Here is a 26,282-nt window from a genome sequence, read left to right on the forward strand (position 1 = left end):
AATCAGGCTATTGATGTGCCTAGTGGGCCCTTGTGGGTCTATAATGTGCTATGTAGCTTGATGCTATTATGTTCTTTTTAATAAATTATTCAAATTTATACTATTGCTCTATACCGCTTTATTACTGTGTGCACCGTTATAGTCCCGCCATCGCTCTATTTTCCTATATATAAATTTGGGATGAGGTGCTTTTGTTAACAATAAATTTCCTAGTCTAGACCAGCCGGATCCTATCCTCTCTTCCAAATTAGAGTCTTCATCGTTGGATTTTTGGTTGGAAAAGAGGATATTCCCTTTTTTATGTCTTTCCCAACTCCCCAACGCCTGTTACCGGCCGGCTTTTTCTCTGAAAAGCGGTTTCTACCCTGGGGGCCTCGATTTTTTTTTATTTTATCCCGTTTAGGTTTGGAGGGGAATTTTTTACCCTTTTCAGTAGATCTAGTCAGAGCCTGATCGAGGCCCGTGCTGAAAAGGTGGGAGCCCTCAAATGGGAGACCACAAAGGCGGGTCTTGGATGCATTATCGCCATCCCACGTCTTGACCCACACTGTTCTTCTAGCAGAGTTCACGAGAGCTCCCGTCTTTGCGGTGGTTCGTAGGTTTCTACCGCAGCATCGGCTAGATAGGCTACTGCGCTACCTATGACCTGTAGCGAGTCTAGCATCTCTTTGGATTTAGAAACACGGGAAACATAGTCCATCAACCTGGAAATCCAAGCATCCGCATTCCTAGCTATGCATGCTAAAGCTAATGCGGGGCTCATTGCTGCTGCATTGGCCTCCCAAGCCCTACGCAAGGTAGTCTCGGCACGCAGATCCATCAAATCCTTTAGGCTACACGTATCCTCAAAAGAGGTCAGACTGCTTGGACACCTGCGCCAAGGGGGCGTCCAATCTAGGTACCTTAAAGAATCTATTCTCATCCTCCTCAAAGGGGCACTGACGCTTCCAAGTTTTATACCTTAGAAGCTTCCTCTCGGGTTCCGTCCATTCCCTAAGGATGATATCCTTGAGACTGGTGTACCGGAATGGCTCTAGGTTGGGGTCTCACCAAGCCTTGGTACATACTATCCTGTGCAGATACCTGTTCAGCCGGCTGCTGAATCTCCTTAAAGGCGTAAACTGCGCTGAGGAGGGCCTCCATGTCGTCGGCTGAAAAGACGCGTCTTCCGGCCCTGGAATCTTCATCCTCTTCCTCTGCCCGACTATCCACCAGACCTCATCAGAAAGGTTCTGATCAGGGGCCTCCGAGTCCTGCGATAACAGGGATCCCAGAGATTCCTGGCGAACTCTACCCAGTCGGGAAGATGAGGAACCCACGTCGGAGGAGAAGGAGTAAGAGGAGGTGTGTGACTCAGGTTCTCTAGCTCTAAGAGAGGTCTGAAAATCCTTGAGTGGCAAGCATCTGGGTCTGGACAGAGAGGAAGTCCCTCATAACCTGAGAAGTCTCCTTCCCCGCTAACTTCTGGATACATTTAAAGCAGAAGGGCTTGGAGTAATCAGAGGACAATTTTCCATTACAATAACTGCATCTTTTAGAGCGGGTAGGGTCTTTAGAAGAACGGCTAGCTCCCCCCTGGGCAGTGACATCTTCTCCTGCAACACAAAAACACACAGGTATGCTTCACAAGACAAATGAACTGTGTGAGATAACAAAGGGGAAGAGTCGGGGTACCCTCCCCCATCATAACCCCCGCTGAATGGGCAGACTCACCCCCCAGTGGTCTCCTCTGCAGCTGTGGCCGTAGAAGGCCGGTCCTCATGCTCCATAGTAACCCCCGCGGACCGGGACGCTGGAACTGTGTAGGGACCAATCGGGCGCCTCTCTCCCTGGCTGCTCTGGCAGTGTGTCTCCGGTACTTGCGTCTGACGAGACCAGTCCTCTGTGAGAGAAAAAACGCCGATGGCCGCCGCCATCTTGCCGGAACCGGAAGTGACGCGGAGCCGCATGACGTCATCTCCCGGCACTAGCGGGAGAATCACACAGACTCCGGGAAAATGGCGCTGCAGGGTCCAGGAGAGCAACGAACAGTACCTAAACCACGTGAACGGTAGACAGCACCGGAAGAGCGCCCATCCCTGGCGTTCTCCAGTGCTCAGGGGGGTTCTTCTGATGCCCGCCTGAGGACATAGGGACACCCCCCCAGGAAGGACCACCTTGTCCTACTGGGCCCAGAGGCTTCCCATGCATGCGGCCCAGCTCCCAGGGGGAGACCTTTAGCCCCAAGTCAAAATAAGAAAATAACAATCGGTTTCGCTGTGGGGAAACAATCAAAAACTGAGGGGGAAAAGGGGAGGGGAGGGGCGGGGTTTTTAACCTCTTGTTTGATTGTGTTTGTCAGGTGGAGCCAGTCATCTCATTGTGCCGTCCTGGAAGACGACTTGAGAAAAAATCCTATTTTCTCTTATAGTCCATGGACGGACACAGCTCCTTAAATCTTGACAAGTGGGACATCCCGAAGTGGTGTCAAAAACGAGGGGTGGAAACAGTATCAGTAAAACCAAATTTTATCTTCACCCCAAAACAAGCACTAACATAGTGCGAAACATGTCGGCTATCCTCCGCTTTGGCTGTGTTTTGTATGCCGACTTTTATTTAACCACTTGGGATCCGCCTGCCGTCAATTGACGGCTGCAGTGCGGATCCCAATTTCCAAACTGCCGTCAATTGACGGCCGCCCCTTTGGGCGTTCCCCGCGCGCGCTCCAGAGCGCGCTGCGGGGAAAATCTGTGTTGGCCGTGTCCCTCGGACACAGCCAATTACAGATCGCCGCGAACGGCCAATCAGAGTGGCCGTTCGCGAGGCGATCTGTGCGGCCAATGAGAGAGGATCTCATATGTAAACATATGAGATCATCTCTCATTGCCGTTTTACACAGAGACAGCGGTGCTGTCTCTGGAGAGGAGACCGATCTGTGTCTCTTGTACATAGGGACACAGATCGGTCACCCCCCCAGTCACCCCCCCCTCCACCTACAGTTAGAACACTAAGCAGGGATACATTTAACCCCTTCCTCACCCCCTAATGTTAACCCCTTCAATGCCAGTCACATTTATACTGTAATTAGTGCATATTTATAGCACTGATCGCAGTATAAATGTGAATGGCGCCAAAAATGTGTCCGATGTGTCCGCCATAACGTCGCAGTCCCATTAAAAATCGCAGATCGCCTCCATTTCTAGTAAAAAAAAATAATTCTGTCCCCTATTTTGTAAGCGCTATAACTTTTGCGCAAACCAGTCGCTTATTGCGATTTTTTTTTTTTTTTTTACCAAAAATATGTAGAAGAATACGTATCGGCCTAAACTGAGAAAAAAAAAATGTTTTTTTTTTTTTAAATTGGGATATTTATTATAGCAAGAAGTAAAAAATATTGTATTTTTTTCAAAATTGTTTCGCTTCTTTGTTTATAGCGCAAAAAATAAAAACCGCACAGGCGATCAAATACCACCAAAAGAAAGCTCTACTTGTGGGGAAAAAAGGACGTCAATTTTGTTTGGGAGCCACGTCGCACGACCGCGCAATTGTTAGTTAAAGCGATGCAGTGCCGAAAGCTGAAATTTCACCTGGGCAGGAGGGGGGTATATGTGCCCAGTAAGCAAGTGGTTAATGAAGACAACTTTTTTGAAGTTCCTTCTGAGTGCGGCTGTCCATCTCTCCATTCTCTACATTTGCCTTGTGCATTGCCAGCACCTGGGTTTCCTGAGAGTTTCCTCAATTGCTCACAAGACTCACCTGGAGCGTTGACTCCCTTTCTCCAAAACAAGCAGCGCTCCTCAACAGAGGAGGTGCAACAGTAAACAGCCGTCTGCAAAACCTAGCGGCCGAAAGCATCAGAAGATGCACTCACAGCAACCATATAAAATCTGGAAAAAGTGTGGACGGATGACCAAGTCACCGCTCCGCACACCTGCAAGACAGACGCATATGTCGGAAAATCCAGGAAGCACCAATTGCCCTGATCGAAAGTGCCGTGACCGGAAAAGGGGCGCCCGCTCCCTAAGAGCATAGGTCTGTATGAGCCTGCCTGAACCATCGAGAAATGGTGGTCGACGAGACCGCCAGGCCCTTTTGTGGACCAGACACAAAAAAAGCGCCAGATCTCCGAAAACGGAGCCGTAGCAGGCAGGCATACCCGCAAAGCATGTACCACGTCTAAAGTAGGAAACGCAACCTCCTTAGGATGCGCCGGCCAAGGACAAAGGGATAGAAGAACAAAGTCCTCATTCAGGCGAAATGCCGAAACCACCTTCAGAAACACCACCACGTAATCTTAATGGAGGATCAAGCATGGTGACTTGCAAGGCAAGACCACCAACTCAGAAACCCTTCTGACAGGAGTAATGGGCACTAAAAATGCCACCTTTCGAGATAGTGTCAAAAGAATTATCTCTATGATGTTTCCAAAAAGGAAAATTCCTGAAGAACCGAGAGCACCAGAGTCCAAACTCATGGGGGAAGAGGTGAACCAAGAGGGGGAAGTATATGACAAACCCCCTAGCACAAAAAGATACCCACCAGGGAACGGGCAGCAAAATGCCACTGACAAAACACAGCCAAGGCTGAAATCTGCCCCCAAACAGTGCTTAAGGCAATTTTAAGATCCATTCCAAGCTGTGAAAACAGCAGGACCCTGGACAGTAGAGCTGCACGATTCTGGGAAAAATGAGTATCACGATTCTTTTGCTTAGAACGAAGATCACGATTCTCAAAAACTTAACGTAATTAAAATATGCGGGCGAGACTTGCGTATGCGTTCTGCGTGCAAACTCACGGGGACGGTGGTAGTTTAATTATTTGAGAGAGAGATATATTAATATTTGCCAGAGAGAGATTTAAATTAATATTTGCCAGAGAGAATATAAAACCATTTACCAGAGAGAATATATAAATTATATACTAGCAGCTTACACTTGCCTGTGTGACATGCACATGCTTGCCTTGTACTAGCAGGTGCACTGTCCCCTGGGAAGAATACTCCTGCTGCCCATCAACAGCATCGCGGTCCGAAGTCAGTTCCTGTATCTCCGAGTCTTAGCTGACGTCAGTTCCGGTATCTCCAAGCCATTTGCGTCTCATACTGGCTCCATCGCAGCCGATGATTCCCCTCCACTCCAACACAGGGACACAGGCAGCCTCACTCCAAAGCAGCATCCGGCTTATAATGTGCACTCTGAGAATCGCCAAATCCAGCAGGTGAGATTGTGGGGGCTGGAGAATGGCTATAACGATTCTCCACGATTAATCGTGCAGCCCTACTGGACACAGAGTACGTCCGTGGACGTCACCCCATCTCTTCACACAAAAATGTAGGTCTTCTAGGTGCGATGGTAAATCCTCCTGGAAGGTGACTACCTTTCTTTCAGCATGGGTGAGATGACCGAGACAGACAGACCCCGGTCTCTTAAAGTCTGACTTCCAACAGCCATGTCGTGCAAGCCAGCGACTGTACCACAGGAGGAAGTATGGGATCTTGAGACAGAAGGTCCTCCCGTCCTGGCAACCACCAGGGTACATCTACCACCAGGTACCCAAGATCGGTGTACCAAGGACGCCAAGGCCAATCTGGAGCGATTAGAATCATCGGGATCCCCTCGGCCTCCACTCTGGGGCAGCCGAAGGAAGCAACTACAATGGAGTGAAGACATAAAAGTAGCCTATACATAGCCCACAGGGCCACCAACGCATCTGACACGTCCGTACAGGGATCACTAGACCTGGCCACGAACTCCGACACCTTGTGGTCAAGACGAGTGGCCAGGAGATCCATGCCCTGCGAGTCTCACCTCTTGCAAGGGAGCTAAAGCACCTCCAAGTACAGAGACCAGTCACCCTGGTCCAGCATCTGGCGACTCCGGTAGTCCGCCTGCGAGTATACCTGATGGTAGACTGAAGCCACGGCCGTGGCGTTGTCCGGTTGAATCCAGATCGGGCGACCCTTCAACCCTCCTCAACCATGAGGAGAGGCATAGCCTGATTGCCCAAAGTACTAGGAAATTGATCGGTAGACAGGAGTCCACTAGAGTCCTGTGACCCTGGGCCGACTGGACCCGTCAGGCGCCCCCCTCAACCCATGAGGCTGGCGACCGTCATAATCACCGTCCACTGAACGGGAAGAAACGACTTCCCAGACCGAAGAGTCGGGGATCCCAGCCACCAATTCAGAGAGACCAAGTAGGTGGCTCACCAGATCGGATGATCCAGAGACAAAGGGATTTGTACCTCTTGGACAGTGTCTACCACTAGAAAACACGTGTGGAACTGGGCATATGGTACCACCTCGAAGGAGGCTACAAACAGGCCAAGGACTGGCATGCAAAACGGAGAAATGACCGAATGCATGAAGCCAACACCCTCATTGCAGACAGAAGAGTCTGCATGCAATTTCTCCATGGGGGGGGGGGGGGGAGAAAACCCTTAACCACTGAGGAGTCCGGATCAACCCTAGGTACTCCAAATGCTGAGTCGGAACCAGGACCGACTTTAAAATGTTTAACACTCACCCGAATTTTCGGAGGGTCCACATTGGCCATAGACACATCCTCCACCAATTCTGAGCCAGAAGCTGCTCTCAGAAAAAGGGCGTCTAAGCAGCCCATGATGGCAAAGCCTCGCTGTCCCAGCAAAGCTAAGATAAATGCGAGCACCCTGGTGACGCTAGATCAAAAAGGAAGGGCCACAAACTGACAATGGACTTCTCCAAATCGCAAAGCACAGAATCTCTGTGACTTGCGCAAAATGGGACATGCATGTATGCGTCCTTGATTTCCAAGGATGCCAGAAAGTCCCCCGGATGGAGCGCAGCTACCACCGAACGAATGGATTCCGTGCAGGACTACCTCGTCGTTCACAAAGACATTTTAGGCCCTTGAAGCCCAAAATTGGACAGACCCCGTCCATCTTTGGGACCGATAACAGATTCGGATAGAATCTCTCAAACCTCTAATCCTGCAGGACAGGTAAAAAATGACCCCGCAGCATAGAAAGCGCCACACTGCGTCAGAGCAAACCGACGAGCCGCAAGACTCGAGGGAAAAAAAAAATAATCTGTTCGGTGGATAGGAAGGAACCCTAAAACTCCGAAGAGACCACCCTGCAGACCCACTGGTCGGCGAGCAGGGAGGTTCAATGAGCTGTGAACCTGCAAAGCCGTGCCCCCACCCAAGATATGGGCAGGGGGAGGCTACATACATTGGCGGGATAGGGTGCCGGCGTGTTCGGCTTACGCACCCAGGGATATTTCAGTCCCCCAGTTGAGCCTTTAGTCGGCCCGGGAGGGTCAACCCGCGGGCCCTGACTGACGCAAAAATACCGCTTCTGAGCGGGGACCCACGGCACGGCTCTTCCCCTGGAGGACTGAGGGAGGAGAGTGCTCTCACCCCCAGTGACATCCTTGATGTCATCCAACGAGGTACCAAAAAAACTCCCACCCCTGAAGGGTAAATCAGCCAGGGCATTTTAAGATGCTAGGTCAGCAGACCAGCAATTTAGCCAAATCAGGCGGTGCAAAACCACTGCCAAAACAGAGGCTCTGGACATCAAGGATGCCCCGTGTGGCATCACAGAAATATAAAAGGCCCTGGACCAACTGGTCGGCCAGTCTAATTGTAGCGCTACCCCCGAAGGAGCCGCTGGTTAGATTTGGGAAGGCATAATTATGTTACCTCTGTGACGTGTCTAGGGTTGATGGTGATGATGAGAGCAGTGACGGAATGTCCAGACAGTTGGTTGACGCTTTCAATGCTTTTATTTCTGGTCCAACACGACCAAACAGTCAACTCAAGGTAGATAGAATAGATTGGTGAAAAGGAATAAACTTTGCAGATTCAGGCTATGGATAGAAGAAGCAGTCCTGCCTCCAAAAAATATGCTTGTTTCGTCGCCACTCCAGCCGGAGTGGGTATAGTGCCCTTGGACAGGTCCCTCTCACAGATCTGGCAGCCAGGGTTTCACTCGGAACCGCTGGGAAGGAACAAGTCTCTGCCACCGACTTGGCTCCATTAGGTTTTAGATTAGTAAAGGGTCTCTGCCACAGGCCCAGTACTCAGGAACATGAAAGTAGAGCGAATCCTCCCAGTCAATAATTTGGGGCCACCGACTGACAGTTTGCATACTACAACCTCACAGTATTCGGTCACCCAGATCCCCGATGGTTCGTCCAAGCCCATTTGGGTCACCTGCCTCCGGGCTCACCTCAGACCGACTCGCCACCAAACAGCACAGCAGCTTGGGATCTTTCTCTCAAAGTGTGGGTACCCAGAAAGTCACTGGGGCACAATTGTAGCTTCAGTTGCTCTGAGCCATGAGGACCCAGAGTCAGGAACTCCGCGTAGCACGTGCGACCCCGGCAGGCCATATTGCCGGGGCCCGTGATGTGCGTACACCCTAAAGGTGGGTGCCGCACCAGGAACCCGCGAAGAACCCCGGGCAATGGCCTCCGCCACAGAAATACCCCTCCCCAGCATGCCCCGCGAGGGAAACGCTCCTCTAATTGGCTGCTGGGGAAGAGCGACTCCGCCTGGACCCCTCTGGCGCCACCTGCCATCCAGAGATGGAACTACATCTCTGGAGCACAGAATGACCCACAGGACAGTTCAGGGCTGGCGACAGCCAAAATTTAAACAGATCAACCCTGATGAAAGCAAATAACTCTCTCATCCTACTAAAATTTAACATAGCACCTGTACTAAAAAGTACACAGGTGCTACACAATAATTTAGGGAGGGAGCTGGTGCTCCTTCACAATCTGTGCAAAACCTTGCCCATTCAGAGAGTTTCAGAGACACCAAGGTTGCGGCCACAACAGGTCGCAATGCATACCCCAGCGCCTCGGACCTCCTATCAATAAGGTCCCTGAAGGCAGGGGTCCCTTCTATAGGAAGAGTGAGTACCTGAGGAGAATTTCTTTTGTTTTGTTTTAAACTCTCCTCAAAAAGGGGAAAACCCCAGGCGCTGAGGAACTAAAAATACTTCTGCGGCATTTCCCATTCCTTATAAATGAATTAGTCAAAGAAAAGAAGGAAAAGCTTTCACAGAGCGGTCTGATTTACACAAAAAAAGATAGAGCCCTCAGAGGAAACCTCCGCTGCACAGACAGCATAAGGGAGTTCCATACAGCGCACTGACAAGTGCTCTACACACGTCATAGGAGTGTGGGAGGAAATCGGATTAACCGGAAAAAACTCACGCAGACATAAGGAGAGAGCATGCAATCTCCAGGCAGTTTGTGTTGGAGTCCAGATTTAAACCTGTGACTCTCGCTGCCAGGTGAGGGAGTGAACCACCACACCACCGTCCACGTCTCCATGTAAAACAGAACCGGGGGACCTGAGCCGCAGCCAGGTCCTGGTCCGATATAGATCATTCGCCAGGGGATATCGGGAGGAGGCGGCGCCTTGTACCCCCCTCATATCCGCACTTCCCTCCCACTCTGGCAATAAAGGATTCCAGGACTACTGACAGTGTCTGTGGGAATCCCAGGAGCACCAGCTGCCAATTCAGGCATGATTGGGGAAGAGACTGACTCCATTTCAAAAGCTCCCAAGGCCCTATTCTGGCTAGACTGAAAACCCACCCTCTTGCTGCACTGAACGGGGGGTCCCAGGGGACTCACCATCACAGGAAAAGACTGCACAGCACCGCTGCCCGCCCTCAGTACACAGCGTGTGTGAGAGGAGAAAAAACTGAGGTAAACCGTGAGGAGACATGTGCTGCGCGCCGTATGGACCAGCACAAGATGGCCAACCGCAATAGTAACCTGCGCCATAGCGCAGCTACAACAAAATGCCCGCCAATGGGATTTTCAATAGTAACTGAAAATCACCCAAGAAATGGCGACAGCACTGCGGCAAAACGCAGCATTTTGAACAGTGAAAGCCCAAAGAGACTAGACAGTGTCCAAACTCCTCTTTTAAAAGGACCCCAGCAGTAAAAAGAAACACCACAGTCCCCTCAGTAAGGTGCCCCCCCTCAGTAATGTAATGCATCAGAGGAAAAAGGAGCAGGGAAGGGAGGATAGGAGGATCCCGAACCCCAGGAATGTCCAGCCGTACCAACTCACCAAAGCGGGAGGGACTGTACTTACCCGTCCAAGCGAGGACTCCCTGACAGGCCTACAACCGCAATGGAGGTAGCGGTCGGCCCGGTCCACTGTGAGTGAGACAACACCACAGCCCAGTCATGTGTGGACCTCGAAGCAAAGCTCACCGGCCACCCCAAGAGTCATGGGGTATGTCGTGGCAGACCCAGCCTCTTTGCAAAGGTGTGCTCACGCTCGCTGGCCGGATTGAGTAGACTACAAGGATCTATATATCCAGCCTGTCTCTCAGCCAACAGTTGATAGAAGATTCAAGAAAAAAGAACATTTTTCCTCGGAGCACTGGGCCCAAAGGGAGCCATACGTCCTTCTCCTTTGCTAGGCAGAACTAAACTGAGGCTGCATACTGCAGGGAGGAGGGTTATGTCTGGAGGGATCACCCCCTGGGCGGGGCTGTTCAACTCTGTTAATGTAACATGTATTTAATTATCTAACATGTTTCTGCCTAGTCCTCTCCTGTAAACAGGGAACATAACCCACTTGTCAAGATTTAAGGAGCAGTGTCTGTCCATGGACGATAAGAGAAAAACACTTCTATTTATGAAAGCATTCTTAATAAACACGATTTCACCTGCATAAAACCTTTGCACAGTATTGTGCATTGTCGTCTAGTTCACCTCTTCTCAAAAGGAACAGAATACAATTTATTTTATGTAATTGTTTAAGTCAAACTCACAGATTCAAATAGCTTTTCATTCTTCCTCATAAAAGCTACACATATTTTCCGAATCTCATTGTTGTGAATCTGGCAGTAGAAGAGCTGAAAATAAAAATAAATAAAATAAATCACGTGTAGTTCTAAAACAGATTAGATACTGATCAGATATATACACCCAGGTGCATAAAATTAGAATATCAAAAAGTTAATTTCAGTAAATCAATTTAAAACACGAAACTCGTTTTAATGTACACAGAGTGATTATTTCAAGTATCACTTCTAGTCATTTTGAAGATTGCAGTTTACAGCTAGTGAAAACCCAAAATTCAGAATCTCATAAAATTGGATTACACAAGGCCAATAAAAAAAAAAAATGGCAGAAGTGTTGGCTTACTAAAAATGTAAGTCCATGTATTGTACAGCATGCACTTTTGTTGAGGGGGAAAAAAATCCCCTCTGGGTGATCTATGTACTTTGCAAGGGGTATAAAAAAATAAAAAATAAAACTTTGTTGTAGATTCATATCTTTTGTTATTCTGAAGAAATCAATGTTTGTTTGTCTGTGCCTCTGTTCCGAGTGGGTCTAATGAGAGTGGTTTCATAACCAACTGTCATGTGTGGCAGCAGCAGGGCATCAATTAAGAAAAAAAAAAAAAAAAAATTGCGATTCAGCACTGCGTCGCTTTAACTGACAAATGTGCAGTCGTGCAACGTGGCTCCCAAACAAAATTGATGCATTTTCTTTCCCACAAAATAGAGCTTTCTTTTGGTGGCATTTGATCACCTCTGCGTTTATTTTGTGTGCGCCATAAAAAAAATTTTTTTACTATAACAAATATCCCCAAAATATAATACAATATTATCTTTAAAAAATAACCGTATATTGATTGGTTTGCGCAAAAAGTTATAGCGTCTACAAAATAGGCGATCGTTTTATGGCATTTTTATTATAATTAAAAAAATTATTAGTAATGACAGTGGTCTCCAATTTTAATCATGATTGCGACATTATGGCGGACACTTGACGCCATTTTAGGATCATTGTCATTTATTCAGCAATCAGTGCTATAAAAATGCACATGATTACTGTGCAAGACACTGGCAGGGAAGGGGTTAACGCTAGGGTGCGATCAAGGGGTTAACTGTGTTCTAACTGTGGGGATGGGAGTGTGGAAAAAACTATATATGTCTCCTTTCTTACTATGTGCAGAAGGTGGTCGGCAAGCGGTTAAATAACATTCAATTACAATAATGATTAGTGCCGCAATTATATGCGCTACATCAATATTTTCTTTGCCATTTTTTTTTTACTCCCACGAAAAGTGGAGTTACCCTTTAATACTTGGTCAGGGCTCCTTTCTCATGAATTACATCAATCTGGCGTGACATGTGGGCGATCAGCCTGTGGCACTGCTGAGGTGTTATGGAAGCCTTATGGAAGGTTGCTTTGATAGTGGCCTTCAGCTTGTCCGCATTGTCAAGTCTGGCGTCTCATCTCCTCCTTGACAATACTCCAGATTCGGTATGAGGTTTAGATCAGGCGAGTTTGTTGGCCAATCAAGCCCAGAGATGCCATGATCATTAAACCAGGTATTGGTAGTTTTGGCAGTGTGGGCAAGTGCCAAGACCTGCTGGAAAAGGAAATCAGCATCTCCATAAAGCTTGTCAGCTGAGGGTATCATGAAGTGCTCTAGAGATGTGGATTTCATTTTCCAGCACTGCCAAAAGTACCAATACCTGGTTTAACAATCATGGTGGTATCACTGTGCTTGATTGGACAGCAAACTCGTCTGACTTAAACCCTATAGAGAATCTGTTGGGGCATTGTTAAGGCCCCTTTCACAATTTAGCGGTGCTTTACTGCCAATTTTGCAGCACTAGTAGGTCGGTTTCACCCCCGCTAGCGGCCAAGAATGGGTTAAAAACCACTGCAAATAAATCCAAAAAGATTTCAAATATGCTACTGTTGCAATCCAGGATAACTGAGGGGGTTAATGCATTAGAATGATTGTGGGAAGTCTCCATAACAGGGGGGGGTTGCCAGCAGGTATACACTTGGGGCAATATGCACCCACCAGTTGTTAAAATAGAGGTTGTATTACTTCCAGGAATGAGGAGTGCAGCCCAAGTATAATGAGAATATAAAACCAATGGAACTAAAGCGGGGGAGGGGAAGCTATGTAAAATGTGAAAAAAAAAATGAAAAAATGCCAGCAGGTTCACACCATTGGCAGTGAATAATAGCCAACAACTAAAATGGCGGCCAGTCCACTTCCGGTAAAATGGAGTTTGGACTCCCGGACAGAAGTTGCAGTAGTCAGGGAATTACCAGTAGTCAAAACGGCGGATGTGGTGCTTCCTGTTGTACGAAGCAGATGATAGGATAACAAGTAGCACAGGGAGATATAAAAAGATTGAGCACCAATGAGGCAGCTTCCTGATGACGCATTAAGTTGCGAACTGCATAGAGGCCGCGGGACCATTGCCAGCTTGTCATGTCCGGTCTGAGTATAACGAGGCTAGGAACGCAAGCGACAAAGCGAGGCATCACACGTGCGGACCAGGACACTCTCGTACATTTGTATACTGCTATTTACGCTGAATTAGCTCAGTGCCGAGTGGAATAACTATATATGTTTTAATCATAATAAATTCTTTGATATACTACACCATGATAGTCTTTTATATGTTACATGAGTGGATATAGAACGAGACTACAGCCAAAGCATTGGGAGTAGGGCTGAAACAACTAATCGATTATGAAAATTGTAATCGATTTAATTTCATAATCGATTAATCGGCCAGTAACATAATGGGGTTAAAAAAACGAATCGTAAAATTATTTTCTCCGATGTCCATGGACGGAGACCGCTCCTTAAAGCGGTAGTTCACCCTCCTTTCCATCATTAGACCATTAAATTCGGCATCGTAGCGCGAGCTACGGTATGCCGGTCTTAAATTTTTAATCCCCGTACTCACTGTGGTATCGTTGATTGAAGAATCCGACTCCCGCGGGGAATGGGCGTGCCTATGGAGAGGGAGGATGATTGACGGCCGGCTCTGGCACGTCACGCTCCCCGAAGACAGCCGGAGTAGGTCTCGGCTATTCACGACGCCTGCGCACAGGCTATGCGCAGGCGCCGTGAATAGCCAAGCCTATTTCGGCTATTTCCGGAGAAGCGTGACGTGCCAGGGCCGGCCGTCAATCACCTTCTCTCACCATAGGAACGCCCATTCCCCGGATTCTTCAATCATCGATAGCACGGTGAGTACGGGGATAAAAAATGTAAGACCGGCATACCGTAGCTCGCGCTACGATGCCGAATTTAATGGTCTAATAAAAAAAACCTTTTTTTTTTTTTTTTTTTTAACAGGGTGAACCCCCGCTTTAAGTCTTGACAAGTGGGTTATGTTCCCTGTTTACAGGAGAGGACTAGGCAGAAACATGTTAAAGCGGTGGTTCACCCTCCTTAACATCATTATACCATTACATTCGGCATCGTAGCGCGAGCTACGGTATGCCGGTCTTAAATTTTTAATCCCCGTACTCACTGTGGTATCGTTGATTGAAGAATCCGACTCCCGCGGGGAATGGGCGTGCCTATGGAGAGGGAGGATGATTGACGGCCGGCTCTGGCACGTCACGCTCCCCGAAGACAGCCGGAGTAGGTCTCGGCTCTTCACGGCGCCTGCGCACAGGCGCCGTGAAGAGCCAAGCCTATTTCGGCTATTTCCGGAGGAGCGTGACGTGCCAGGGCCGGCCGTCAATCACCTTCTCTCACCATAGGAACGCCCATTCCCCGGAATCTTCAATGATCCATAGCACAGTGAGTACGGGGATAAAAAATGTAAGACCGGCATACTGTAGCTCGCGCTACGATGCCGAATGTAATGGTATAATAAAAAAAAATTATTTTTATTTTTTTAATAGGGTGAACCCCCGCTTTAAATACATGTTATATTAACAGAGTTGAACAGCCCCGCCCAGGGGGCGGTCCCTCCAGACATAACCCTTCTCACTGCAGCATGCAGCCTCAGTTCGTAACAAGCAGTACAAACCTAAAAAGGAGGGGTGGGAGCTGTGTCCGTCCATGGACATCAGAGAAAAGGATTTCACAGTGAGTACAAAAAATCCTATTTTCTCTTATCGGGAAAAAAATGTTACTGCGCTGATCTAATTATCCAGAGGTATTAATCTCTGGAAATATGGACATTAGTGAAATGTCAGGGCCACAGTGTACCCAATCTTAAATGTGAATACCCTGAATACAAACAATATATAAAAAAATATATATAAGTCATGCAAGTGTGACCCAGTAATTATAAACTTAAATCATAGATCTAGATCAGTATGTCAGCATACAATCCATATGCCACAGTGCTCCTGTGAGAAGATGGCTGTTATTGCTGCTACTGACCAACCAAATAGTGAAAACAATACAAAGGATAATACGAAAAATGGTGTGTATATATATATGTGTATAAAAAACACCATATGCAATATACCAACTGCACCGTGAATTGTCCAATAACCGATATTGGAACCAAATAATCTCAAAAAAATATATATATATCAAAGAGTGAAATAATTATCAAACAAACACAAAAATGTGCACATGTGCTAGCTGCACTGAAAATAGTCCAAATGACAGGCAATCTTGCTCTTATACAATAGGTTCCAGCAAACACAAGGTTCAATGTTGGTAGTGCTGTATACAGGAAAGTGCCGCTATCTCTTCCACCTGACAAAGATGTGCCACCATCACCAATGGTTAAAATCAACACTCACCAGACCCCAGATATTATTAGGCTCCAAAGTGGTGTCTTTTCTTTGTTCGTCAGTGGGTATTGCCTCCTTTTCCCTTTTACAAGGTATCCTCAATTCCTCAAAAACAAGGGGCTTATCATGGTGTAGTATATTAAAATATATATTTATTTAAAAAAGGTAAAAAATAACACTTACAATATAGAGTGCCTCTGACCGGCACTGAGTGTCTTTGGCAGTGTCAACCGTTAAAAGCCGCTGACCAGCATTTAAATGGCATCCTAGGAGGTGTGCGTGCCCCGCTATGCTCCACATGTGTTGCTACAAGGGGTCCGTGCGTGCTGGTGTACTGCACCCTCTGTGTGTGTGTGTCCAGACAGCCTCTACGCGTTTCGCTATTTGCGTCGTCAGGAGAGCTGTGGACACTACTGTTTAGGCTGTATTTATACCCCTGTGTATTACCTGAAATGCTGCAAAGTAGTCACTGGAAACCGGAAGTCTTCCGGCCGCCATCTTGGCTAATGGCGCCGGAAGTTCCTGTTCCACCATTTTGGTTCCTGGATACCCAGCCATTTGCCAATCCTGGCTGTTGTTGCTGGGTATCGATAAAAAAAATATATGCCCAGCAGCCAGGGTGGCTGTGTGTGTGTAGCGCTATGCGCGCTGCTACCTCCGTTTTTGTCCACCCCCCCCCCCCCCCCGTGTGCGGGTGCTCATCGCCCTGTGTGTTATTCCCTGGTATGTTATCGCCGCAACCGGAAGTATACATACACCATTTTTTTACACCACAGCTCCTTAAGTCTTGACAAGTGGGACATCCCCAAGCAGTGTCAAAACGAGGGGTGGGAAATAGATCAGTAAAACCAATTTTAACTTCACCCCAAAACAAGCAGAGCTCCACAAATGGAGGAGGTGCAACTTCAAACGGCCGCCTGCAAACGCTAGCGGGCGAAAGAAGCATCAGAAGATGCACTCACAGCAACCAGGAAATTTTGAAAAACAAAAACGTGAATGGACGACCAAGTCGCCGCCCTGCACACCTGTGACACCGACATATGAAGTCGGAAAAACCCAGTAAGGACCAGGTGCCCTGGTTAAAAATTGCCGCGACCGGAAAAGGGGAGCCCGCCCCCTAAGAGCATAGGCCTGTATGATGGTCTGTCAGATCCACCGAGACAGAGTGGTCGACGAGACTGCCAGGCCCTTGTGGACCCGACACTGACACAAAAGAGGGTCAGTTCTCCAAAATGAAGCTGTAGCGGGTAGGTACACCCGCAAAGCACGTACCACGCCTGAAGTATGAAAAGCAACCTCCGTAGGATGCGCCGGCCGAGGGCAAAAAGGATGGACGAAACAATGCCCCTATTCAGGCGAAAGTCCGAGACCACCTTCGGAAGAAGGGAAGGTCGCAGGCGCACCACCACCACCTAATCCTCATGGAGGATCAAGCATGGCGGCTTGCAAGACAAGCCCGCCAGCTCAGAGACCCCTCTAACGGAAGAAAAGGGCCACCTTCCGAGATAGTGTTGAGAAAATCTCTGATGTTTCCAAAAGGAAGGCTCCTGAGGAACCGAGAGTCAAAACTCATTGGGGAAGAGATGGGCCAAGAGGGGAAAGAATATGACAAACCCCCTGCACAAAGAGGTACCCACCAGGGAACAGGCACCAAAGGGCCACTGAAAATACACAGCCAAGGCTGAACTCTGCCCCCAAACGGTGCTTAAAAGTAATTTGAGATCCACTCCAAGCTGTAAAAAACAGCAGGACCCTGGCCATCGAATACGTCCGTGGACGTCACTTCATCTCTTCGCACCAAGAGATGTAGGCCTGCCAGGTGTGACTGTAGATTCTCCTGGAAGAAGACTACCGTGCCCTCAGCATGGTTGAGATGACCGAGTCACAGACCCCGGTCTCTTAAAGTCTGGCTACCATAGCCACGTTGAGCAAGTCAGTGACTGTACAACAGAAGGAAATATGGGACCTCGAGACAGAAGGACCTCTCGCCCTGGCGACGGCCAGGGTACCTCCGCTATGAAGCGCCCAAAATCGGCGTACCAAGGATGCCAATGTCAATCTGGAGTGATTAGGAACATCGGGATCCCCTCAGCCTCCACTCTATGGAGCAGCCGAGGAAGCAACACGAAAAGAGGAACGGTATAAGGCCGCAGATACAGACCCCCACAGGGTCACCAGCGCAACTTACGTGTCAGTACCAGAGCACTAAACCTGGTCAATAACTTCGACACCCTTGCGGTGGAGACGAGCGGCCAGGAGATCCACGAGTGGAAAAAACCAAGGCGAGCCCGACGCAACAACACAGATCTTCCTGGGTTTGAACCCAGAGGCAATTGCATGCAGGGCAGGCAGTCTACCGCTTAGCTATAATCTCGCCTGCCCTGTGAGACTCACTTCTTGCAAGGGAGCCGAAACACCCCCAGGCACAGAAAAACAGTCACCCTGGTCCAGTATCAGGTGACTCCAGTAGTCCGCCTGCTGGCATACCCATGGTAGACCGAAGCCACGATCGTGGCGTTGTCGGCTAGAACCTTGCAACCTCCTCGAACACGAGGAGAATCAAAGCCTGATCACCCAAATAGTGGGACAATGAACGGTAGACAGGGTCCACAGCACCCAGGCGGCCTCCCACCTAGGTACTAACCAGGCCCGACCCTGGGTAGCTACCAAGATCAGAAGGAGAGCAGGCACATTCAGGGAGTTGTGGCTGTTGGCACATGCAAGTCCAGCGACTCTGGGCCGACTGGACCCCCCCCCCCCAGGGGTCCCCACAACCCATGAGGCCTGCGTCCGTCGTAAACACCGACCACTGGAAGGAAGAAACAACTTCCCGGGCCGAAGACCCGGGGGTCTCCGTCACCAACTCAGAAGACTCCTACTAGGTGGAGCACCAGAATCTGGCGATTACAGAGACAGGAAATTTCTTACCACCTGGTCAGTATTTCCCCCTGAAAGCCCAAGTGTGGAACTGGGCATACAGTACCGCCTCGAAGGAGGCGACCCACAGGCCCCGGACCTGCATGTACCCGGAGAGAAGACCGATAGCGTGATGCTAATACCCTCACTGTAGACTGAAGAGTCTGCAATTTCTCCAGGGGAAGAAGGACCTTTGCTCCCTTTGAGTCAGAATCAGGAGCGGCTCCAAATGTTTAGTACTCACCCGAAACTTCGGGGGGTCTGAATGGCTATAAACACATCCACTAGGTCTGAGACAGAAGCTGCCCTCAGAAGGACGTTCATGAAGCCCACGAGGCAAAACCTCACTGTCCCAACAAAGTTAGGATAATTGCGAGCTCCTAGGTGAAAACCCTCAGTGCTGACGCCAGATCAAAAGGGAGGGCCACAGACTGACAGAAGCCCCATCACGGAGCACAGAAAATTCTGTGACATATGCAAAACGGGACATGCATGTATGCGTCCCTGCGAGACTTGCAAGTCCCATACTGCTCAGGCAGACCGACAAGCCGGGCAAGGAATAAACGAGAAAAGAACTCTGTTCTATGGATAGGCGTAAACCCCATCTAGGACTCTGAAGAGACCACCTCGCAGACCCACCAGTCAGAGAGCAGGGAGATTCACCGAATTGTGAACCTGTAAGCCGCCCCCCCCCCTAGAGCAGGGAGGGAAGACGACTGCATAGGCGGGATTTGGATGCCGGCATTTACGCACCCAGGGACAAATTAGTCCCCCAGCTGAGCCCTTATCGGCCCCCGTAATAATACATACACAAAGTGTGTATGTATTAGGGGTGTTGAATATAATCGATGCATCGCGATTCGGGGGCCCCCGATTCGGCATCGATGCATGTGGCCCCAATAATCGATGTCGGGTGACGTCATCCCGACTTGCCCCGCCCCTCCCGGGAGATCGCTCCGAGCGCGTCTAATAAAATACCCATTTTGCATTAAATGCCGCTATAATACACTATATGGCCACTGCTGCATGTACTTTTTAAAATACACAGTGTTTCATACTTATATTGCTGTCTGTATATTCCGGAATCCTCTCATGTTAGCTCCGGCCCGCCTCTCACCTCCTACGTCTCAGCCCCGCCCGCCTCTCTTCTCATCTGATAGCTATAGTACAGTCGGTGGGCGGGGCTGAGAACTCCCACTGAAGTCGGGAAAGAGGAGAACGAGTGGTGAGAGGCGGGCCGGACAGGACAGAGTCACATGTGCGGAAATATAGAGAGCAGCATACACACAGAAACGAAGGTATGAGAAGCTGACTGTATATATTTAAAACAGCACATGCAGCAGTGGCCATTAAATGGTTTAGAACGGCATGTATTGCAAATAGGGGATTCTTAATTACAGCAGTATTCTTTCTCCTCCTCCATGTGCTCTATGTTGACATTTCTCTGGTGTCCTAAGTTTGCACATTCCATTGTGTTAACTCCTAGTGTGCTGGAATGTGCGAACTTGGGAAGTCAGGAAAATTTCAACACAGGAAAAACTTTTTCTAGTAGAAAAAAACACTGCGCAGAATACAGAAAAAGTGCTGCCAGGTACCAAAAATTATAGATACAAATTTAAAGCTAAGTGAAAAAAAGGGGAGGTACAGCGCAAAAAACTAATGTAAAAATTGAAAACCTGCACATGAGGCGCAGGTTGATATGTTAGTGGTAATGAATTGATGACACTAGAAAAAACAAATATATATAATCAATGGTTATTGGATGTAACATATGAAGGATAAACCCAATAATTATGACATATAGCTGGGAAATCTTCAGATAGTGCAAGAAAAAATTCTCTCAACAATACGTGCCAAAAGATGAAATCAATCAAAGAAATCCAAATAAATATGGTGACGTATGAGTGGGTGAAAAAAATCCACAAATAATGATCAAGTGAAAAGCTGTTGAATTATGGGTTTATCTTTCATATGTTACATCCAATAACTATTGATTATATATATGATTATACCATTGATTATATACTGGCAACATAATTCAACAGCTTTTCACTTGATCATTATTTGTGGATTTTTTTCACCCACTCATACGTCACCATATTTATTTGGATTTCTTTGATTGATTTCATCTTTTGGCACGTATTGTTGAGAGAATTTTTTCATGCACTATCTGAAGATTTCCCAGCTATATGTCATAATTATTGGGTTTATCCTTCATATGTTACATCCAATAACCATTGATTATATATATTTGTTTTTTCTAGTGTCATCAATTCATTACCACCAACATATCAACCTGCGCCTCATGTGCAGGTTTTCAATTTTTACATTAGTTTTTTGCGCTGTACCTCCCCTTTTTTTCACATTCAAATTTCAACACAGACAGTACAGGGAACTTGCTGTGAATTATAATCCCTCCAGACCTCCCAGCAGCCACATTTGTATATTCCTGTACCCTGTAGTGCACTAATCACTTTTTATAGTGGAGTTCCACTGCTTTTTAGTTTAGTAAAAGTCAGCAGCTACCAAAAGTGTAGCTGGTGACTTTTATTAAACCGACACTTACTTGTCCCACGGTCCAGCGATGCGACCGCACAGAGCCCCATACCTTTCCCCGCTCCTCTCCTCAATGCCATCATATCTACTGTGGGCACCCGGCCATGATAGCTTACGGCTTCATGGCCAGGCGCGCACTGTGATCTGCCATTGGCCAGCCAAACTTCTGGGACCTGTGTCCCAGAAGATCGCTGGCATGGAGGGGCCACCTAGGGCGACAAAAGGAGTCACCTAGGCAGCCAGGACAGGAAGTCCCACTAAAAAGAGGACCCCCCCCCCCCAAAAAAAATGATATGCCAAATATGGCATGTCAGGGGGCGAGGAGTGCTTAAAGGAGAAGTTCCACTTTTGGGTGGAACTCCACTTTAAGGGAGTGAGGTTATTTTTATTTAAAAGCAGAGTTCAGTAAAAAAAAACATTAAAAGTCAGCAGCTACAAAAAAAAGTATCTTCTGACTTTTAATAAAAAGACACTCACCTGTCCCACAATCCAGCGATGTTGCCACCCGAACACTCCATTCTGTCCACGGCGCTGGCAATACTTCTGTGGGCATCCGGCTGTGACAGCTTGCAGCTTCACAGCCAGGTGTACATGTCTCACTGCGCTGTCCTGCATAGCTGGGCAATCTTCTGGAACCTGTGATGTGTCTCAGAAGATTGCGGGGAGGAAGGGCCACCTAGGCGGCCCAAGCGGAAGTGAGAGCTCGTCGGTAATCGTGATGCATCGTGATGCATCGCCGAATCGAATCGTGGACTTGATAATCGTAATCGCATCGAATCGTGAGACGAGTGAAGATGCGCAGCCCTAGTATGTATATTATGGAAGTGTATGCACACATGTCTTTGGAGGGTGGGAGGAAACTGGAGTACCTGGAGGAAACCCACGCAGACAGACACAGAGCGACAATGTAAGCCCCAGCTAGATTGGCGTCAGTGTCCGGAATTCGGACCAAATGACTCGTGCTGACAAGTAATGGAATTAACCACTACACCACTGCGTACCATCTCTGAAACAGATGCCCTGGATAACAATAGCGCAGCATTCAAAGAAGCATCACAGACCTATATGAGGCCCTGGACCAACAGGTCCGCTAGCCTAATACCTTTGGTAAAGAGACGGTGCTTCTCCACTGTCTGGTGCAAAATGCTTAGAGTAGTAGCCACAATAGGCCGCAAGACAGACCCCAGCATGGTAAACATGGCAAGGGCCAGTACTTCAGATCTTCTAACAGCCAGATCCATACAAGCAGGGACTCCCGTAATAGGGAGAGTGGTCAGCTATACATGACACCCGGAGGATCCCCTGAAAGGGCTCTCCTCAAGAGGGCGCTGAACCGCCAGGCGGTGAGGGACTACCTCAGCGGCCTTTCTCATTCCGCATCTTAGAAATTATCTAAGAGGGGTACAGAAGGAGAGAACCTTCACAGAGCGGTCAGATTTGTGTGATCCAAAAAAGACAGAGCCCTCGGCGGAAAAACAGCTGCACTATACAGCTTAAGAGAGTCCCTTACAGCAGTGAGAAGCGCACCCATTAATGCCTTATCCTGCACTGACCCAGGCACCTGGTCCGTGGCTCCATAAATGAAGAGCTATAAGCTCTATGTGTAGAAAAAACAAAAAAAGTACCCCCCTGAGGGTGGGACTTTAAAGGTGACACAAAAAAGTGTCATATAGACCATAGAAAAAATAAAAACACATATGGTCATATATCCTTATATACAATAATACGGAGCATTCCCCAGGGGATAACGAAGGGAGGGGGCACTCTTTTTAACCCCCGCCTGTCCGCATTCCGCCCCCAGCCTGGCCCAAAAGTGTCCAGGGCTAACAAACAGTCTCTGTGGAGATCCCAGGTGCCAACACCTGCTGCTGAGCATGTTGGGGGAAGGACCAGATACTGACTCCAAATATAAAAGACAATTACATAGTGTGTATGCAATCCTGTCTTTACATAAAAACTGACGCTCCCAGGGCCCTATACAGGGCATCTTACCCACTTGCTGCGCTGACCCGGGGTATTTAAAACTTATACCAATATAAGCCTGCTACTCTCATAGCCAGGGGACTCACCTCAGGAGGAGACTGCCCAGCGCCGCCGACCACTCAGCACACAGCGTGTGGAGAGGAAAGAAACCATGAATGAACTGCGGCATCTGCAGGGACCTTTGTGCGCCGTAGATACAGCACTAGGGGTCAGAACTGCAGAAAGATGGCCGCCCGCTGTACATGGCGTGGCTACGACAAAATGACCACCAATGGGAGTTTTCAATGTAATTGAAAACCTCCCAAAAAATGGCGCCAGCGTCGGCAAAATGCCGCATTTTAAACAGGGAAAGCCTCCCTAGGGCTTTTACAGTGAAAACCCCCACAGGAAAAACCCAGTATCAAACAATAAAAGGTGCCAGATAACACAGCCCTCTCCGGAAAGCCCCCCCCCCGGACAGCATGCCTTAGCAATGCAGCAAGGGAAAGGAGCAGGGAAGGGAGGAGAAGAGAACCCCGAACCCCAGGAATGCCCAGCCGTACCAACCCACCGAAGCGGGAGGGACTGTACTTACCCGTCCGAGCGAGGACTCGCTGAAGCATTCCTGACAGACCTACAACCGCAATGGAGGTAGCCGTCGGCCCGGTCCACTGTGAGTGAGGCAACATCACAGCCCAGTCATATGTGGACCTCGGAGCAAAGCTCACGGCCACCTCAGGAGTCATGAGGTATGGCGTGGCAGACCAAGCCTTTTTGCATAGGTGTGTCCACGCTTGCTGGTCGGACTGAGTAGACTACAAGGATCTATAATATCCAGCCTGTCACTCAGCCGACAGTTGAAAGAATATTGTTCAAGAAAAAGTGAAAATAAAATAAAAAAACAACATTTCTCCTCAGGGCGCTGGGCCCAAAGGGAGCCATACGTCGTCCTCCTTTGCTAGGCAGAACGAAACTGAGACTGCATGCTGCAGTGAGGAGGGTTATGTCTGGAGGGACCGCCCCCTGGGCGGGGCTGTTCAACTCTGTTAATATAACATGTATTTAACATGTTTCTGCCTAGTCCTCTCCTGTAAACAGGGAACATAACCCACTTGTCAAGACTTAAGGAGCTGTGTCCGTCCATGGACGATTAGAGAAAAGCAAATCGCTACTGTAAATATGACTTTCACTGTCACACAGTAAAAAAAAATGTTTTCAACTGCTGCGTATTTGGAAAGGGCAAGGACTTTTTAAACACAAAACGGTATCATTTTGGTTTTTTTTGGTTCAATATACTTCAATGGAGAAGCTGCAGAAAAGCATGTAATGTGTTTTTGTGGCAATTTGTGTTTTGTAATCTGCCCAACAACAAATTGGGCCCAAAAAAAAAAAAAATATATAAAAAAAAAAAAAAAGTAGGCCATTGTCCGGTTTATCGAAACAATAATCAGCCAACTAATCGATTATGAAAATAATCGTTAGTTGCAGCCCTAATTGGGAGTGATTGCTGATAAACCTGAGAGGGAGTGGTTATACATATGAACCAAAGGCAGATTTCTGGGTCATCTATTGAGTGGCCATTTTATCTGGTGACGGTGGAAACATAGCTGGGCATCACTGCAAGAAACGATCTATTAAGGACTTTCTTAGCACATATACACATACTTATTTTTTCATATACAATACATTTTCTTGCTTTTTGGGGCACATTTAATCTGTGGATTGCAACAGTAGCATATTTGAAATCTTTTTGGATTTATTTCATATTTTTTGATGGATTGAGAGATAAGTTATAGTTTGGTACAAGGCACTGTATTGGTATTTATTGCACACCATTTGTTGATTTTTTGCACATCACCATAGACACATGTACATACTCAAAAAACAAAGTAACAAGTTCACAGGATCAGTCGTGGTAAAATGTTCATATAAATATAAGTTAGCGCAATTTACTTCACAAATACACGAAAAGCTGAAACTACCTTGGGAAGAAAGGAAGGCTGTAGGCGTAGCACCGCTTTATCCTTGTGGAGGACCCAAGTAAGGAGACTTGCAAAACAAGGCCGCCAACTTAGAAAGACATCTGACAGATGTAATGGCTACTAGAATAGCCACTTCGAGAGAGCGTTGAGAGGACTATCTCTGATGTTCTCAAAAGGGGGCTCCTGAAGAGCTGAGAGCACCAGATTCAAATATCACGGAGGAAGCTGTGGTCTAAATCGGGGGAAGCACATGTCGAACCCCCTGCACAAAAGTACCTACCAGCGAGTGGGTCGCCAAAGGTCGTTGAAAGAAAAAAACAGCCAAGGCTGAAATCTGTCCCTTAATGGTGCTTAAGGCAAGTTTCTGATCCACTCCACGCTGTAAAAACAGCAAGACCCTGGAAACCGAATACGACCGTGGACGCCACTCCATCTCCTCGCACATGGAGATGTAGGCCTTCCAAGTGTGATGGTAGATCTTCCGCGAAGAAGACTTCCTTGCCCTCAGCATGGTTGAAATGGTCTGACAGACCTCGGTCCCTTAACACCTGGCTTTCAATTGACATGCCGTTAAAGCAAGCGTCTGTAAAGCAGGATGAAGTATGGGACCTTGAGACAGAAGATCCTCCCTCATTAGCAGCCGTCAGGGTGCCTCCGCCACCAGGCGCACAAGGCCAATCCGGAGCAATTAGAATCACCGGGATCCCCTCGACCTCTACTCTGTGGAGCAGGCGAGAAAGCAACTTCAGTGGGGGGGGGGAGGCATAAATTAACAGATACTGACCCTACGGGCCCACCAACGCATCTGCCTAGGGATCTCTGGAACTGGCCACGAACCTCGACCCCTTGTGATTGAGTTGAGAAACCAAGAGATCCACATCCGGTGTACCCCACTTCTGGCTAAAGAGTTGAAACACCTCCGAATGCAACGACCATTCCCCCTGATCCAGCATCTGGCGAATTAGGTAGTCCGCCTGCCAGTTTTCTATGCCGGGAATGTAAACGGCCGACAGAGCCGGCACACTCCTTTTCACCCACCGCAGGATGTGAGCGTTGAGCGACCTCCGATGCCGCAGCCGAGCTCCTTGTTCCCCCCCCCCCCCCGATGGTTTACATAAGCCACCGCTGTGGCGTTGTCCGACTGGATCATGATCAGACAACTCTGTAGCTTATGCGACCACGAGGAGAGGCATAGCCTGATAGCTCAAAGTTTCAGTACATTGATCGGCAGGCGGGATTCGTGCGGAGTCCAGCGATCCTGGGCCGACTGGACCCCCCAACCTGTGAGGCTGGCGTCCGTCGTGATCACAGTCCAATTTAAAGGAAGGAATG

At 48.2% G+C, this 26,282-nt stretch overlaps 1 protein-coding gene across 1 annotated transcript in view; it reads right to left on the reverse strand.

Annotated features, from left to right (window-relative positions):
• ALG13 (ALG13 UDP-N-acetylglucosaminyltransferase subunit) overlaps positions 1-26,282 on the reverse strand; it is a 401,371-nt gene that overhangs the window by 290,664 nt on the left and 84,425 nt on the right. Inside the window, exon 8 of the mRNA XM_040325249.1 lies at positions 10,773-10,856. Coding sequence (XP_040181183.1) covers positions 10,773-10,856 — 84 coding nt within the window. The remainder of the gene's footprint in view (positions 1-10,772; positions 10,857-26,282) is intronic.

The sequence above is a fragment of the Rana temporaria genome, chromosome 9, assembly GCF_905171775.1.
Source record: "Rana temporaria chromosome 9, aRanTem1.1, whole genome shotgun sequence".
Taxonomy (NCBI): Eukaryota; Metazoa; Chordata; class Amphibia; order Anura; family Ranidae; genus Rana; species Rana temporaria.